We start from the raw sequence: 17235 nt of genomic DNA, 5'->3' as shown, positions 1-17235 counted from the left end.
AAGAAGCTGATGTAACCCATTCAACTCCAAACCCTGTCTATTATCCTGAACGTTCCTAATGGCATATTCTAGAGCGAAGTTAAAAAGTAAAGGTGATAGTGCATCTCCTTGCTTTAGCCCGCAGTGAATTGGAAAAGCATCAGATAGAAACTGGCCTATACGGACTCTGCTGTAAGTTTCACTAAAACACATTTTAATTAATCGAACTAATTTCTTGGGAATACCAAATTCAATAAGAATATTAAATAAAACTTCTCTCTTAACCGAGTCATACGCCTTTTTGAAATCTATGAATAACTGATGTACTGTACCCTTATATTCCCATTTTTTCTCCAATATCTGTCAAATACAAAAAATCTGATCAATAGTCGATCTATTACGCCTCAAACCACACTGATGATCCCCAATAATTTCATCTACATATGGAGTTAATCTTCTCAAAAGGATATTCGACAAAATTTTGTATGACGTCAACAAAAGTGATATTCCTCGAAAGTTACTACAGTTAATCTTGTCCCCCTTCTTAAAAATAGGTACGATTATGGACTCCTTCCATTGTTCTGGTACAATTTCCTTTTCCCAAATTTCAAGTACAAGTTTATAAATTTCCCTAGATACTGCCCTTCCACCCTCTTGTATTAATTCTGCTGGAATTTGATCGATACCTGGAGACTTGTACTTTTCCAGATTTTCTATCGCAATTTCGACTTCAGAAAGTGTGGGTTCCGGTATGAATGGCTCAGCAGTTTGTATTTGAATTTCGTCCTGATCATTTATATTTGGCCTATGTATATTTAGTAGTTGCCCAAAATAGTTTTTCCATCTGTTCAGGATTGAATGAGAGTCTGCAAGTAAGTCACCATTCTCATCCTTGATCACGTTTACCCTTGCCTGATATCAGTTTTTAAATTCCTTTATACCCTTATATAAATCTCGAATGTTCTTATTCTTACTATTTGTTTCTACCTCATTCAGTTTTTCCTTCAAGTAATCTCTCTCTTTGTTCCTAAGTGTACGACTTGCTTCCTGTCTTTCATTGAAATAATTATCTCTATTCTCCACAAGTGGATCCTGATTATAGGTATAATATATCTGTTTCTCAGACCAATATACCAATATGGTTATCAAATCAATTTTTTTATTAACCAATAAAACCATACACAGTTTCATTTTTATGTTCATGTTTATATAAAATTTCACAGCCAATAAAGATATTATGTACCTTTGGACACATGGTAATGAGTTTCAGGATTCAAGTCCTTCTTTTGCTTTCAACATTCTTTCTCTTGCCCGTTTAAATGCAATAAGAACAGCATTGACACTGTTGACTAGAGTTGCTGCACTCAATCTTTCCAACAAGAATGTTGAATGTTTATTGATTCTAGTGTCACCACCCCCGTCGGTTCCCACACTGGACCCAATCAGAGCTTGAGATTGATGCAAGATGTTGAACTTTAATATTACATTCCCACTTGTTACTGTGTGTAGGCCATGCTTGCTCAAACGACTGTCCTAGAACAGAACAAAATCAGAAATCAAATACTCATCATTCAAAAACACTGAAGCATGAAGCAAGTAATGTATTTGTCGTTCATATAAAAGTCTAGAAATGATGCTCAAATTAATACTTACCTCGAAGTTAGACGGTATGCCTACAAAGCTTGGATCTTCAAGTTCAGGAGAACCACCAATAAAAAATCTACGCATTTCCCCAATTGGACTTTTGGAGAGAGGTCTCCATGTAGAGACAATGATGGTGTGTTGTCCAGGAGATGATGGAAGTGAGATGTAACCATAGCCTTCAGTTCTGTATCGATTCCAACTATCCACAGACAGAACTTCAATAAACATTTGTGGCCAAGACAGCAAAACATCTGTGAAAAGAAGTTGGAAAACCCATATATTAGCTATAACCATTAAATAGCAGTCGAGCACAGCTTCATGATATATTAGATTATCTTACTCTTCTATGTAATCATTTTAAAACACTTTTCACAATGTAACATTTAAGTATAGACATAAAAAGCAAGGCTTCAAATAATTTCTTAATTCTACAACACATTGAAAATTGTAAAGATATAAATCTGGACAGGACATTAAAAAAAGTATTCAGTGCATAATACAAATGACATCCAGAACAATTTTTGAAGTGCTATTTTCTTTACTGATTTATTTCATCGTGGTAACTTTTAAAATATGTTGTGGTATTTCTTATTCGGAACTTCAAAACATCATCATGAAAGTGTCACTTCCAAACAATATGTGGCAAGTTTTCATTACGGTACTATATCATTGATGATAAAATAAAACATACTAACTTCTGTAACCGACCATACTACAGAAAAATAAAGCATTCATTTCAACTGATATAAATAATTTTTATCAATAAGTGACTGATCACATTGGTAATTTATTATTTGCGCGCGCGCACGCACGCGCGCACACACACACACACACACACACACACACACACACACACACACACACACACACACACACAGAGTTTTTTTACCATCATATGGTATAGTGTGAAAACAAATAAACAAAACCAAAAATAAAATTACGAACTTCTTGAAATGAATGGGATGGATAAATATATATTATACAGTATTTATCCATGTGAATGGCTTGAACTGTATGTTGTACAATATTGTATAATACGATATGTATAATAAAAGCTCCCTATTTTACAAGTGGCTTAATTTTTATGTGTGCAACCTTTTCCTTCTTTCTCCAGGATTAATTTTGTGGAACTGCATTTTGTAGTACCACATTTGAAAGAAATATGTTGTTGTCTAGTGCCTTGCATTTGGCAATGAAGCCATTAGCAGTTTGAAAGAAATATGAAGTGTGTATTTAAGTAAATAGTTACCACAAAGATTCTACTCAATGTTACAGTTTTCAATAACAGTATGAATTCCCGAAGATATCTAATGGTCCTGAATTAGGTATTATTATTTAATGAAAAGCTGTAACGTATCTATTTTTTAAAATAAAATGTGTTATTTTGTAGAAACTACCACTTACGATAATTTATAGTAAGATATTTTATAAAGAGATTAAATAAGAACTGTTAAGAGTAAAAGTCATTCCACATACTATAATTATATACATATGTCAACAAGGATACAAACATTTCAAAATTTTCAGATGCCAGTCCTTTTTTTCAGAAGCTACCACATATTACCCACACATGCAATGGGCAAACCATTCAAGCTAAGATAAAGACATATTGTTTAGTCAACTGTCCGAAGACAGGTTTGAACCTCTTAAAGGGTTAGGTACAGCTTACAGCAGTAAAATTTTGGAAATATTCAACATTTTTTTCCTCCATTACTGTATCTTGTACAATAATTAAAATTTGTATGTATAAAAAATACTGTCCTTCCGCTATACGAAAAAAATATTTTTACAATTTAAAAAAAAATATTTACATTTTTTTTCAAAATTCAGTTCACTGTGCAGTGATGAAGCGTTTCCCACATAACTCAAAAACTATCCAACATTATGCGATGAAATTTTTTGTGTGTATTTATGCATGTCATATCTACAATATGATGCAAGATCACTTCTCTATCTTTGATAGATTGTCTGATAAAAAATAAATTCATTTAAAAAAATGGTCAAAATATCAGCTTATTTTCTTCTAACATAAAATAAAAAAAAATATTATTTATTAAGGAATGTAGTGGAAAGAGCACTATATTGTAAACATGAGTTTTAGCAATAAAATAAAAGAGAGAGAACATGAAAAATTTAACATGTTTATGAGTTATGAGGGAAATGCTTCATCATTACACAGTAAACCGCCACCATTTTTAATTAAAAAAAAAAAATTAATTTTACTGCTGTAAGCTGTACCTAACCCCGTAAGTGACACCTTATAAGGCATCATTTATGAGCCAACTAAGCCAGGATATAATTGGGTAGGGTGGCCAGTTCCTTTCCCCCTCCATTGCACACATTGCTGACTAGTAACATATAACATTAATCAAACTTCAGATGCATATAAAAAAAATTGTTCTTCCTCTGACAAATATCACAAAGTTTTACTCGCTGATAATAGAGATAAATACATATTTACTTTACTAAAATATATTAACAACATTAATTAACAAAACACATTACATACTTCAACTTCTTTCTATGACTGCTTTAGTTAACCTTATGTATTAGTTGTAATGACATAAAAGAAACCAGTCTTAAACAATTAAAATCATTAGGCACAATGGTGATCTAAAGTCGCGACGCTGTTATTTCCGGCGTGACTCCTCCTCTTTGCTTACGTCTTAGGAAGTCAAGGCTCTATAAAGGCTAGGTAGATAGTATCGTTCGCCATTTTTGTTCTTTCGTTGCCGAGCTACCAGACGAGGGATCTATTTGCCACACTGTTAAATATTATCATATCGTAGCTCCTATGATAATAAAAAATGAAACGCACTGCAATTCAGCAAATAATTGAGCGGAAAATAACATCCTCGTGTGCTTTCTGCAAATGCCAACGAAAGAGCCAAAATGGCGGGCGATTATATATTAAGTATTTATCCAGCCTTAGGAAATGTTAACATCTTCATCAGCAAATCACAAGACACACACGTTTAAATGTAGCCGACCTGCAACGTGATTGGCTGCCGGAAATTAGAGCGACGGGACTATAGTATCTGTAATTTATCTACCTCTGGACATCGCAGTATATAGGTCTAATTTTTATTTACTATAAATACTGAGCATTAGAAACCACAGTAATTACAAACCTCTATCACTCTGCAGTACTTCTAAATTGAAAGTCAGAGTTAATTCGACCAGATAGCTGAAGTTTGCAATTCCTGTACTCCGTGAATGGCAAGTTTGTGTTACACCTGATAACTGTTTCGCAGTATCACAGCTCCAACCTGAAATTAAAAATTTACATAAATACAAAATTAAAAGATTTATACAATTGTGCCACATATATCTGTCACTTGGAGTAAAACATTATTATTGCTGATATCTAAAAAGGAGGCGATGGGTGAAATTTCTAACCTCTGTAGTTTTTGAGTACTTGGTTCATTTTTGGTACCAAACACGAACACACACACACACACATATATACATGCTTCAAATAATTTTCATGCATGTCATTCAAATATTTTTTGAGTTACGCCCTTTTTCTAAAAAAAATTGGGGCATATTTTTAAAATCTATCTCCTCGTACAAATTTTAAATATATGATCTAGAAAAAACATTATAGTATCTTTGATGTACCTAGAAAAGCACTAAGCACCCATATTTCAGAAATATATCCTTAGAATAGAGAAAAAATTATTATTTTGTCAAAAGTTATTTTTTTAATTTTCTAGTAGGGGAGACTGTTGTACCTTTAGCATAGTGTACCTTTGAACATTTTTTGTTTTTTATTTTTTGCTACTACCTAAAGGACTCAAACTGAAGTAGATTGTAGAGAAAGACGCTAAATAGCTCTGGTCATAGTTTCGGTTTGGTTTATTGCAAAGTGTGAGTTCTGTGAACAAAAGAAATCTTTTTTAGTACCAAAAGTAAACATTTCGTTTATTGATATATGTTTTCTAACATAAAACCGGATTGTATTTGTTACTATCCATCAAGTACAATGTTTTCCGTATCATCTGGTAGTAATAACATATTTTAATTTCCATGATTTATTCGAATCTCTAGTTTTGGGAGCCATATTTGTTTAAACGTGCACCCTCTTGTACCTTTGAACACAGAACATCTTGTACCATGGAACATGTTCCAAGGTATTGGTTTTTGTCTTTCTTTTATTTTAAGATCATGTCACGAAGTAAGTCTGGAATTAAGAGCCCTCCCCTTGATCCGGATGACTTGAAGAACGCCGCTGAAGCACTTCTTGTTCCTCTAGGAAATAAAATCTAAATCAGAGAAGCCTGCTATGGTTTATGATTGCAAATACATTTTAAATATGATTGTCAGTTTTTACAACTATATTCCCACCTATATTCCATGTGTTCCAACTTACAAGAGGGTATGTTCCAAGGTACATGAACCTGTTGTACCTTCGAACATATTACATTTTATTTTTTCCATCCTTAATAGATGTGCAGAACAAGAAAATATATACAGGAAGTTGTAAAGGAATCTTCAATAATTATTTAAAGCATTTTTAATTTAAAAAATGTCATTTCCCAAAATTAAAAAAAATAAAATGTGAAAAATGTTTAAAGGTAAAACAGTCTCCCCTACCTATTGTTACACAAATTATTTTTTAATCTAAAAAGTAATAAACATATCAAAAATCTGAAATTCTAATTTGTTAACCATACTTTATAGAACATGCAGTAAAAATTTCATGTTCCTAGCATCAAAATTGTAAGAGCTTTTACACTTCGAACCTGACGAAATGTGCTGAAAAAAAAGTGTGAGAAAACAGCTTGTAAAATTTGCATGGAATTGAAGTTCAAGGATGCAGCCATTTATAAATTGCGTAATTTTGATGCTTTCGAGTGCTGCATTGCATTGAAACTTGCTCAACATATCAATAAGAGATTTATTTTTTTACAAGAAACGAAAATGCGATTTTTGACTGAAAATGACCAAAATTTCACCTATCTCCCCTCTCAATAATAAGAAAACATGGAGAATTAATTATAATAGTAATATCCAGTCAACTGTCATTTTGATGTTGACTGCGAGTGACCATTGTCTTTCTCTATTTCTTTACCAGATGATATCAAATTTCAAACATTTTCATTTCTGTTTCACTGCTGTCAGAGCTGTATTCCTTTTAAAATGAACAATTACAATTTCGTATGTACAGCATTGGCCTGAATCTAGTACGATGTTTTTGTATAAAAAAATGCCACGAAAACAATGTTCATATTATATTGCAGCCTAGCCCTTTTCAGTAGTAAAAGAAGTCTACTATAATGTACACGGACTGTACCAACTGATTATACTTTCTGCGCAGGTTATTCTTAAAGGTTTATTTACAATCACTTTAAGCCAGCCATCAAATTCTCAGTCATTCAGCCCTTCTTCTGTGCTCGAAATGTAACACCAGGGTATAATATTCCTGTTTAGGAAGGATATAACACAAAGTATAATGACTAGTTGCTTAAAGAGGACAGTGCTCTGTCCCCAAATAGCACATAATAAAAGCCAAAGAGTGCAGCTGATAATTAAAGAACATACAGAATTAGCAATGTGAAGGTTTCAAAAGATGCTGTTTTCTAATAAGGATGACAGTGAGAATGGAAGATGACATTTTGTGGGAGGAATAAAAATCTGAAGAAGAATGCAGTTTCAGTTCAGAACATTAAGATTTTTCATTATATAACATTTTCAAAGTGTAGGTCGTATTATACTGAGATATTTTTACTTTTCCATATAAAAAGATCTAAAAAAAATTAGGAACATATTCTATTTGAGGTCATGCTAGATTCAGGACAACACAGTATTAATTTCGTTCAGAAAACACCAAAAATACTTTTGCCAAATAATTAAACTTTACCTTTTTAATGATACCAGTTCAGATTTATGAATAGTCTCCTAACAAAAGTATCGTATATACATGAATACTTCGCACCATCGAATAATCCGTGCACCCTGAATTTAGGAGAAAAATTAAAGGTTAAACGAGCGTTCAGTGACTTCTTTTCCTATTGCTGATAACATCTTCAGCCATCTTACATGTTGTACCAACATAACTTACGAGACATTACGGATGTTTCACGCTAGTTTGAAATGTTCCAGCAGCATAGAAATTCGGCCATTTTCATACTTCAGGGAAGTGTGTAGGGGTAAGAAAATGGAGTGTTATGACAGGTTAGGTTAGGTTAGTTTAGACTTTTATTATGTCTTATGTACTTATCTGTGACAGGTTAGGTTACGGTAGTTTTGGGTTTTATTATGCCTTGTATAGGCAAATCTGTGACAAGTTAGGTTAATATTTTAGTGACAGGTTAGGTTAGTTTAGGCTTTTGTTATGCTTTGCATATATGAAACTGTGACAGGTTAGGTTAGGATAGTTTAGACTTTGTTATGCCTTGTATAGGAGAATATGTGACAGGTTAGGTTAGTTTAGGATTTTATTGACAGGTTAGATTAAGATTTTAGTAACAAGTTAGGTTAGGTTAGTTTAGGCTTTTATTATCAAGATGAAGGTGAAAGCGATTGAGTGTGGTGCTCTTGAACAGGTAGTGATTTTTTGTTTTCTATGTTGGCAATTCAAGTCAGTCAGTGTCTATTCAAAATTCGGCGGAAGTCACTCAACGCTCGTTTCACCAAATTTAAAAAAAAAAAAGTGTTTGAGGCGAAGCAGTACCAACCTTATTTCAAATAATGTGCATACCCCACTTTTTCTTTGCTAAGATATGCGTGGAGTAATCGCGTATATACGATAATACAATTAAGATATGAATTATAAGCAAACTAACCTTTTGGTAGCTCGAAGAAGTAATGTACGAATAAATGGTCGTATTCAAAATATTGTGCAGATGTAATTTCACATAAAACATGCACTTGCAATATACCATGACGAGGCATCTCAAATTCTGATCCCACCTGCAGTTGTCGAATATCCAAATGATGCTCGTATAACTGTAACATGGAAACACAAATATGAACGTAATTTGTAAGACAAGCTTTTCCTTACCTTGAAATAAAAGTTTGCAAACAACTTCGTCATTTCATTACAGGTTAAAGCAAATCAATATTTAAATGTCCTTTTAGTGAATCTCAAATTAATAGAAGCTAAATCATACAGAAATACTCGGGACTTTGTAAACAATAATGGCTGTAAGAGCAATTTTTGTCATTTTCAAAACAGGTTGTACATGTGAAGCCCAATAACCTACATCATATGTTGAAATTCAAAGTGGAAGTAGACCCTAGTTAATGTAGGCAATTAATATAATAAATGATTTGGATAAAGAAAAATGTTTTTTTTGTTTCTTCTGAAAAATTTTGTTCTGTGCACTTACAACCTTCGTTTTTTTATACTCTTCAATTTTATTTTGAAATATTGGTGATACTGGTTAGTTTCTTAGGCAAATTCTCTATTATACAATTCTTCCAACACATATCAAACAAAATTTACACAATACTGAAATATGAGATATCAAATCTATTAACTTTTATTTGTAAAATTAATTCAATTAATTGAAATGTTCTTGAACATAAGTTAATCTGAGTATAAACATTGTATGTTTTTTTGTGCGAGATCGTGTGTATTTGCTTGGTTTCCGCACAAAACCAATCCGCGGAAAGTCTAAAATTCCACATTAAGTATTCCCAACCTAACACACATAACAATAATCCTATTCTTACCGCTTAAGTGACATATTGATTTTACTGCTTTAGGCTTTTAACATATTATTTTTAGAGACGTTCAATATAGTAATAATTACAAATTGGAAACTTACCACTGCAATTTCACCTAAATTGCACTGTTAATTATTGTTTTTAAATATTTGCAAAAATTAAGTAAACTCTACAACTCCACTAAAGTTACTGGTGGTGGTGCTCCAGTGACTCTGAATAACTGCACAATTGTAACAATTAATTTCAATGTGCAGAATTAGATGTCAAAGATATTTTCCATTTCTAAACATCTCCTTGACCAGCAAAATTAAACTTGCCGATGTTATTACTGCAATATGTTATATAAATAATATTGTTAAAATATTAAAATGAAAAATAAATCATTACATAACTTTACCGTTTGTTTTAAGTTTGCATTTATAGACTGGGGGGAAAAAAAGACAGACGTATATCACGGCCTGCTGGAGTATAGTAAACACAGAAAACATTTTAAAGCAACAATGTTGAAGATAGATATTTTTGTTTTGCAAATTTGCCGTCATTGAACAGAAACCAAGATGGAGATTTCATTGCAACTAATTAGAAATTTCTCTTTCAGGTATGTAATAAAGATCTTCGCACAAAATAATGTACGATACACGAGCGGTATGTTTTCTTTCAATTCTCGGAAATTAAAAAAGCTCAACTACGTTTCGTTTTTTCAAACTTTTCCTCGAACATGAAAACTTCAACATACTGGTACTGCTCTTGTAACGCATATTACTATTATTTAGCACAGCTTAATGTTTAATAGCTTCAGATATCCTACAACAGATTGATCATACTGTACCAATCATTTTTCAATATCCGTATATGGAAGACCCATAAAAATACTTAAATAAATATATACTTATTAGAACAGTGAATAAAGATTAAAATGCTTAGTGCACATCTACTACAGAATACCTTATTTATCACTGCAAATTCCTTGTCCCTCTCTTCCTGACTCATGTCGACTGAGGCATGTTCAATCCAATAGCGGTATGTATTCCGAGCATCGCCATCAACTTCAATTCGATATGGCTCTACTCCATTAATCTGTGCAGACTGTGAATGTGAAGTGAAGTCTGGTGTGACAGTAAGAACACCCATGACAGAGTCCCATCGAATTGTACACAGTACATATTCAGACTTTCCAACCCAATTCTCATCACTGTTAAAAGAATTTAATAAAGAATTTTACTGTTCATAACTACAGAAAAATTGAAGAGAAAAAAATTCATATTATCACACAGGGAGACTCGTTTCTTGTTCTCTTTCGAAATTAAAAAAGTCGTTACTTCTTAATTAAATGATTTTTCTTTTCAATCCTAACATTAACGTATTTTATACATCTGTCATCGATTTGCAAAAGGGGGCATGTCCAAAATGACAAAGTGTTGGGAAATCGTAAAAAAGCCATAGCAGACTTAAAAAATTAGAATGTCCATAGACCCTGAATGTATGTATCCATAGTGATCTAATTAGAAAAAAATACAGAGTGATTCAGACCACTCGTAACAGTAATTTATTTCAGAAACTAGTGCATGAAAATTTTCGAGACAAAAATATTTATAACTAAAGCACATGTGAACTTTCACTTGAGCTTGATTTCGTCAATCAGCTCTAACAGGAAGTAGGGTCAGTGGCGTATCACTTTAAAATTTCAAATGGGAGTCAGGGTCAAATAAGGTACAATTTGATAGAGCTCTTCAAAACAAACAACTTTCATAGGAAACCTTTTTATCAATTCCTATTCTTTCAATGAGAAAACGTACAAAAAGACAATGTCATCAGTATTGAGAAATGTTACAAGACGAAAATGTAAACAAGACAATTAATGTTGACATGTTACTGAAAGGCTTGACAGTTCTATTAATTTTTTTATAAATTTTCAAACTATCTGCCGTTCTGAGCAGCACACACCTGTACGCTTCTTCTAACACTGTCAGTGACTCCTAATACTTCGGCGTAGTCAAGTGACTGGCAGAGTAGGAATTAATAAAAACGTTTCCTATGAAAGTTGTTTGTTTTGAAAAGCTCTATCAAATTGTACCTTATTTTACCCCGACTCCCATTTGAAATTTTAAAGTGATACACCACTGACCCTAAGTCCATTAGAGCTGATTGATGAAATCAAGTTCTAGTGAAAGTTCACATATGGTTTAGTTATAAACATTTTTGTCTCGAAAATTTTCAGGCACTAGTTTCCGAAATAAATGACTTACGGGTGGTCTGAATCATCCATTGCCTTTTCGTACGTTTCCTCATTGAAAGAGTAGGAATTAATAAAAACGTTTCCTATGAAAGTTGTTTTTGACCCCGACTCCCATTTGAAATTTTAAAGTGATACACCACTGACCCTACTTCCTGTTAGAGCTGATTTATGAAATCAAGCTCAAGTGAAAGTTCACATGTGGTTTAGTTATAAACATTTTTGTCTCGAAAATTTTCATGCACTAGTTTCCGAAATAAACGACTGTTATAGGTGGTCTGAATCACCCTGTATATGAGCATTTTAATTTGTTAACTTAGTCACAGTTTTTGCGATTTTCCAACACTTTGTTATTTTGGACATGTCCCCTTTTGCAAATCGACGGCAGACATCATTCAAGCTTTGCACATTGTGCAAAATAACTAAAATTTCCCCTATCACAACAAATCCCTCACAACAATTATAGACACAATGAAGCTTCGATTATCGTCATTTCTAGTAACCACTGTTCGGTAATTGAGGGGTTCACAACCAGAGTGGACCAAGTCCACCTGGAATAGTTCTGAGATATTGAGTCTTAAAGTTCCTGGCTCATGCTTAGCAATCTTCACCTTCCATAGGAAATGCTGCCCTCTGTGGAGTAACAAATGAGTTGTGGACTTTGTTTGTTATGGCAATGAATAAATCTAAGTTTTCTTCATCCGAGATTGTATTAATCCACAAACTGATCACTGGTGGACTTGGTTCACTCGGGTTGTGAGCCCCTCAATTAATACCAGTACCATTAAATTTGACTATTGTTAAAATTCTACTAACAGTCGTTTTTGCCAGATATGTACCAGTATATTTCTCCTGAATGGCTAATATTAACACAATCTCGATTATTTTACTAAGTCCAACAGTATGAAGAGTTTTATAATTTATGAAATTAGAATTATATCAATATAATATGGAGAAAGAACATATGGGATGAGATTAGGAAAATACTAAATTAACCAGGTATCACTCTGTCCTTAATTGTTTATTTAAGTTACAGAGCTATTAATTTTATTTCCAGGTCCATTTCAGAACACTACAATGAAATAATGTGCTCTAGCGATAAATTACACTATTTGATGATTAATTAGGAAATGCAGACAACTGAGTGATACTGTAATAAAAATCCGAATGTAAGAAATGAATTTTTTTTTCAGTAGGTGAATGCCTACCTTTACATGGATTAAAATTTTTGGCATATCATCATTTTGATAACAATCATAAGTTGTGTAGAATGAACTGATAACGGCAATCAAAGCTCCACTGTACTTTCTCAACAGACATGTGTTTAACAGTTTAAAAGCAGTATTTATTTTATTATACTTCTAAAGGAGCTTCCTCCTTCACTTCAAAGGAATTCAATTGTCTTCAGAAAAAAATATCGCAGACAAAGCATTTTTTTTTAACTTTCCCATTCATACATTTACACTACTTAATCCATAAATAAAATTAATATAAGTAATTGATTAACTAACTGACTTACTCGTGTTAATTATGTAAGTTTGTGCGGCTTACAGCTGTTTCATCACACCATCCTCAGAGCCTACTAGATCTCGGGGTCATCTCGAACTCCTCTGCCTGTTATGTGGGTGGCGTTTGATTGTTGAAAGGTGTTGAAAAGTGGAGTCGAATAGTGTGTGTGTACTGAAATTGATCTGTGTGTTGAGAATTTGATCTCAATCAATTTCAGTACACACACACTATTCGACTCCACTTTTCAACACCTTTCAACAATCAAACGCACCCACATAACAGGCAGAGAAGTTCGAGATGACACCGAGATCTAGTAGGCTCTGAGGATGGTGTGATGAAACACCGAAACAGCTGTAAGCCGCACAAACTTACATAATTAACACGAGTAAGTCCGCTAGTTAATCAATTACTTATATTCAAGTGTTAAAAGTGCGGTACGCAAGATTCAAAATGGATAAAATTAATAATTTTATTCGAAGGGCAAGAAAAGAAAATGAGATGAAGTTAAAGAAGTTTGTTTTATCATTTAAGATATTTCTTCCAGTGCCAATAGTTGCATAAATTGCTTTTTAGTATCCTGGTCCCCCCCCCCCCACCCTATTAACAACATTTTTCTGGGAGTAATACAGTTTAGAGATCATTATAATGATCATTTAAAGAATTTACACAAAATGACATACCTATCCTTGACACTCAGATCAGCCAGGATGTATAGAGTCTGCAGTGAAGTCTGTAACAGATGGTTCTTCTTCTTAAGTTCAACATTCGGTGCGTAATCTACAATATTTCTCTTTGAGAAATCTATGTCCTTCCTGTAAGATTTTCTATGGCCAAACTTATGTCTACGACGTAGTTCTGACATTCCTTCTACCAACGGAGTCATTAATGGCTTGGCATCTGTTGTAACACTCTGGTTGGTCTTTAGAAAAAAAGATAACAAATTTATAACATAGCCTAATTTAATTAATAAACCGTAAGTCATTCATTACATGCAACACCAATAATAAGATTTGAAATATACAGTTACCTCTTCCATATCAGTGAAGTCATCACCATCCGTGTATGTGAAGAGGCGATTATTTGGAGTGCTCTCACGACAAAGTTCTACTACAGCTTTATGATATTTTTCTTCCAGTGCAGTGTGACAATTTCCAGCATAACGATAATAAGATATTTCAAAGGGGCTAAAAACTTTCTCTTGCCATGAAAATGTCCTTTCTTCCATCTCCAATCCTTCATTATGTGGACGGGGTGTGGACTGTATATCACTTTCATCTTGTTGAAATTGTGGCAGAGGTATAAATGATGATTTATCATGCTGAAGTCTAACTCTGAAATTAAAAAGGAAAATTAGAGTAGCTATATTAAATGATATTATGTAACAATGAAACTTCGAGTTGATACAATGTCGTTTAGATGAATAAAAAATATCTTTTTAATCATAACAAACTTCATAATAAAAAATGTCAACATCAGCCAGCAGAAAAGGAGGAGAGGAAGAGAAAAAAGGAAAAGAGAGAGAAAGGGAGCATGAGAGGACAAACGAGAGAATTCTTCCTATACAAGGCAGGTGGCCAATTTGCACCATAAAACACGCAATATTTACGGAAATAAATTCTGATGGAGGATAAAGCACAGTGGAACATTAATTTCACGATCAGACAATACCACTAATGAGTGCCAAATACGCTTAACCCACAGTGTCGTTGAAGTAAACAATTACAATCACATCCCTTTCTATTGGACATGTTTTTAAATGCAATGTTTTATTTAACGACGCTCGCAATTGCCGAGGTTATATCAACGTCGCCAGTGTGGCTCTTAAATGCCATCGATCTGGCTAGGGATCGAACTCGCAATCTCGGGCATAGAAGGCCAGCGCTATACCAACTCCGCCAACCAGGCCGATCCTTTCTATTGGATCTTTGATCTCGTTACGAACCACATAAGTACAACTGATTTGTGTGGCTTACAAGTCAAGAAATTCTGAATAAATTTCGTCGAGAAAACGAACTGTCAGCTGAAGTAAATAATTATCAGAAGAGGAGCAAGAATAACTTTATAAATATACACAAGACACAAATTAAGTAAATAGGCCTATATCACGTTTAATACACTACATTTCAGCTACTACAGTGGTCTAGTAATTAGAGCGCTGGACTTATAATTACGTTTACCAGATTCTCAATTGAAAATAAGGAACAAACTTATGACTACTGTGGATTAATGACTAGGGTAGGTGATTACATATACTGGAATCTGATATGTAAATATATTTTAAAACTTTAAGTAGATAAGGATCTAAGTGCCATTTTCAAAGTTTCAACATAAATGAGTCTTGGACAAATAATAGCAACAAGTACCGGTAAGGGGTTTGGGCAATAACAGTGCATTAGAACATAAAGTATCAATTATATTTGAAGGATTTGTGGTTGCAAACTGAAATTGCCTCATTATATACTGTAAGTTACATCTCACAGAAGCCAGTTAAGCAAAAGAAACTTCTGTCTTTTGTGGTGTCGCTTTTCTGGAGAATTGTCTCAGATTGTTTGATTTTAGGTAATGAGTTCATGACAGTGGAAAAGCATTAAGCTAATAGTACTAATAATTATTATCTAACTTACATCTATACAACGCAAAAACATAGGTTGACTCGATCAAATGCAACACTCTTTCGAAAGAACATTACCTTATTTTCAAATTCTTAATAGAGTCCTTACATCTGTATACTCCCGTAACGTAATCACTATCTTCTTTATAAAACATTTGTATTTTCTTTTTTTGAAAGAACAATTGGCACAATGGACATAAATTGTCAACACGGATTATCTTTTTCCTTCCACGGTGTCATTTCCAAACTTCCGAAATTATATATTTATTTATATGATGTCTTAATGATGTTTCAGATTCAGCTTCATCTTTTGTCGATATATTTCGCGGTAGCTCAATCTTGAATGCCACGAATTATCGAGTCTAAAAGTCGATTGATTGTTCATTGTAATCGCAAGAATAGCGGTTCATTTTCCCGAACGGTAAATATGTCAGTCAGTATCGGCTGATCTGTGTTATTGGTTGTGTACAGTAGTTGACTCACACGTTATATGAATCAGCGGGGATTCCAAATTTATATGACACGAGGTATTAAAATCATAGGCAACGGTTATATAGTCGCAATCGTGTTTGAGGTTTACTGTTATAATGTGTGTATTCATTGTATTTTAATATAAATATAACCTAAATGCATTATCTATCAAGATAGTACATTAAGGTGTGTCTTGTTATTATTGTCTGTACATCAACTTAGGACAAAAACTTGCCGCTGTCTTGTACATGAATAAGTTTTATATACCTCCAACTTCGGCTTACTTCGTTTCCAGTGAGGTTTACATGTGAAGCGTTTCTGTGGAAAAAATGGATCTAACCTCACAGATCAATGTGTTGCCCTTATCTTTCTTAAGGTATTGTATCACCCTAGATCATATTATATATGCGATATGTTACTTATGTCCCGCCCACTATAGAGACATAGGCCAATTTTACACATATTTAGTATAACTTGTTGCTTCTTTGACAGGTTAGGTTTGGTTAGTTTAGGGTTTTGTTATAGCCTACCTTGCATATACGATTATAGCGCAACATTGGCAGTGATAAAAGTGAAATATTCGTTCAGTGGGCGTTGGATACTCTACATTCACCCCCTACACGATGTGTGATATGTGGCAACGATGAATAGAGGTGGTCGCGTATCAATCTCGTGTTGGGGTTAATGTCTAGTTATGGCCTTGGTATGTTATGGGACTCGAAGGACATCTCACGGCAAATCAATATATCGCCATATTATTAGACTCCATCATGATTCCATCAGTGAAGGCTACGTTTCCCAATGTTCAATGCATTGAATTCATGCAGGACAACCATTCTGTCCACACGTCCAATGTTGCTCAGACCTGGTTAGCAGGGAGACAGGATGTCGATGTGGTGTTCTGGCCCCCATGTTCTCCAGTTCTTAACCCCATCGAGAATGTTTGGACAGAGGTTCAAAAGTCCATGCACGAGAATTGGCCCCCTCAGCAGCCTACCACAGAGGATGCACTTTCTGTGCTTGTCCATCAGGGTTGGGAGGTGGTTAGATCTCTAGGGCCTGCATACTGCAGCCAACTGGTCCAATTCATAAGGAGAAGGTTTGAAGCAGTGAT

General features: G+C 33.8%; 2 protein-coding genes across 5 annotated transcripts in view; one reads left to right on the top strand and one right to left on the bottom strand.

The window, feature by feature from the left end:
• Nucleotides 1-1116: 1116 nt before the first annotated feature.
• On the bottom strand, nucleotides 1117-16163 carry LOC138701223 (tectonic-like complex member MKS1). Its single transcript, XM_069827898.1, has 8 exons — nucleotides 15729-16163; nucleotides 14067-14370; nucleotides 13720-13958; nucleotides 10243-10489; nucleotides 8412-8574; nucleotides 4755-4892; nucleotides 1633-1874; nucleotides 1117-1512 (listed from the first exon to the last, which is right to left on the bottom strand). The coding sequence occupies exons 1-8, from the start codon at nucleotides 15803-15805 to the stop codon at nucleotides 1246-1248; spliced, it is 1677 nt and encodes a 558-aa protein (XP_069683999.1). The 5' UTR covers nucleotides 15806-16163; the 3' UTR covers nucleotides 1117-1245.
• The window catches only part of LOC138701224 (rhomboid-related protein 3-like), a 23392-nt gene continuing 22206 nt past the window's right edge, over nucleotides 16050-17235 (top strand). For 2 of the 4 annotated variants that reach the window (XR_011332479.1, XM_069827899.1), the window contains exon 1: nucleotides 16157-16239. Coding sequence is in view for 1 of the 4 variants with exons in the window: in XM_069827899.1 (XP_069684000.1) it covers nucleotides 16168-16239 (72 nt within the window). In the remaining 3 variants the exon portion in view is untranslated. Of the gene's footprint in view, nucleotides 16240-16308; nucleotides 16498-17235 lie in introns of those variants that run through there. The other 2 variants (XM_069827901.1, XM_069827902.1) reach the window with 2 other exon arrangements.

The sequence above is a fragment of the Periplaneta americana genome, chromosome 6, assembly GCF_040183065.1.
Source record: "Periplaneta americana isolate PAMFEO1 chromosome 6, P.americana_PAMFEO1_priV1, whole genome shotgun sequence".
Taxonomy (NCBI): Eukaryota; Metazoa; Arthropoda; class Insecta; order Blattodea; family Blattidae; genus Periplaneta; species Periplaneta americana.
Note: the sequence above shows the minus strand (reverse complement) of the source record. Positions and strands in the feature narration are given on the sequence as shown.

Excerpts from the sequence above, each read along its gene's own strand:
- LOC138701223 (XM_069827898.1), bottom strand. The coding sequence starts at position 15,805 with ATGTTTTATAAAGAAGATAGTGATTACGTTACGGGAGTATACAGATGT. Across the intron at positions 10,490-13,719 it reads GATCTGAGTGTCAAGGATAG|TGATGAGAATTGGGTTGGAA; the intron begins GTATGTCATTTT and ends TTCTTTTAACAG. Across the intron at positions 1,513-1,632 it reads GCATACCGTCTAACTTCGAG|GACAGTCGTTTGAGCAAGCA; the intron begins GTAAGTATTAAT and ends GTTCTGTTCTAG.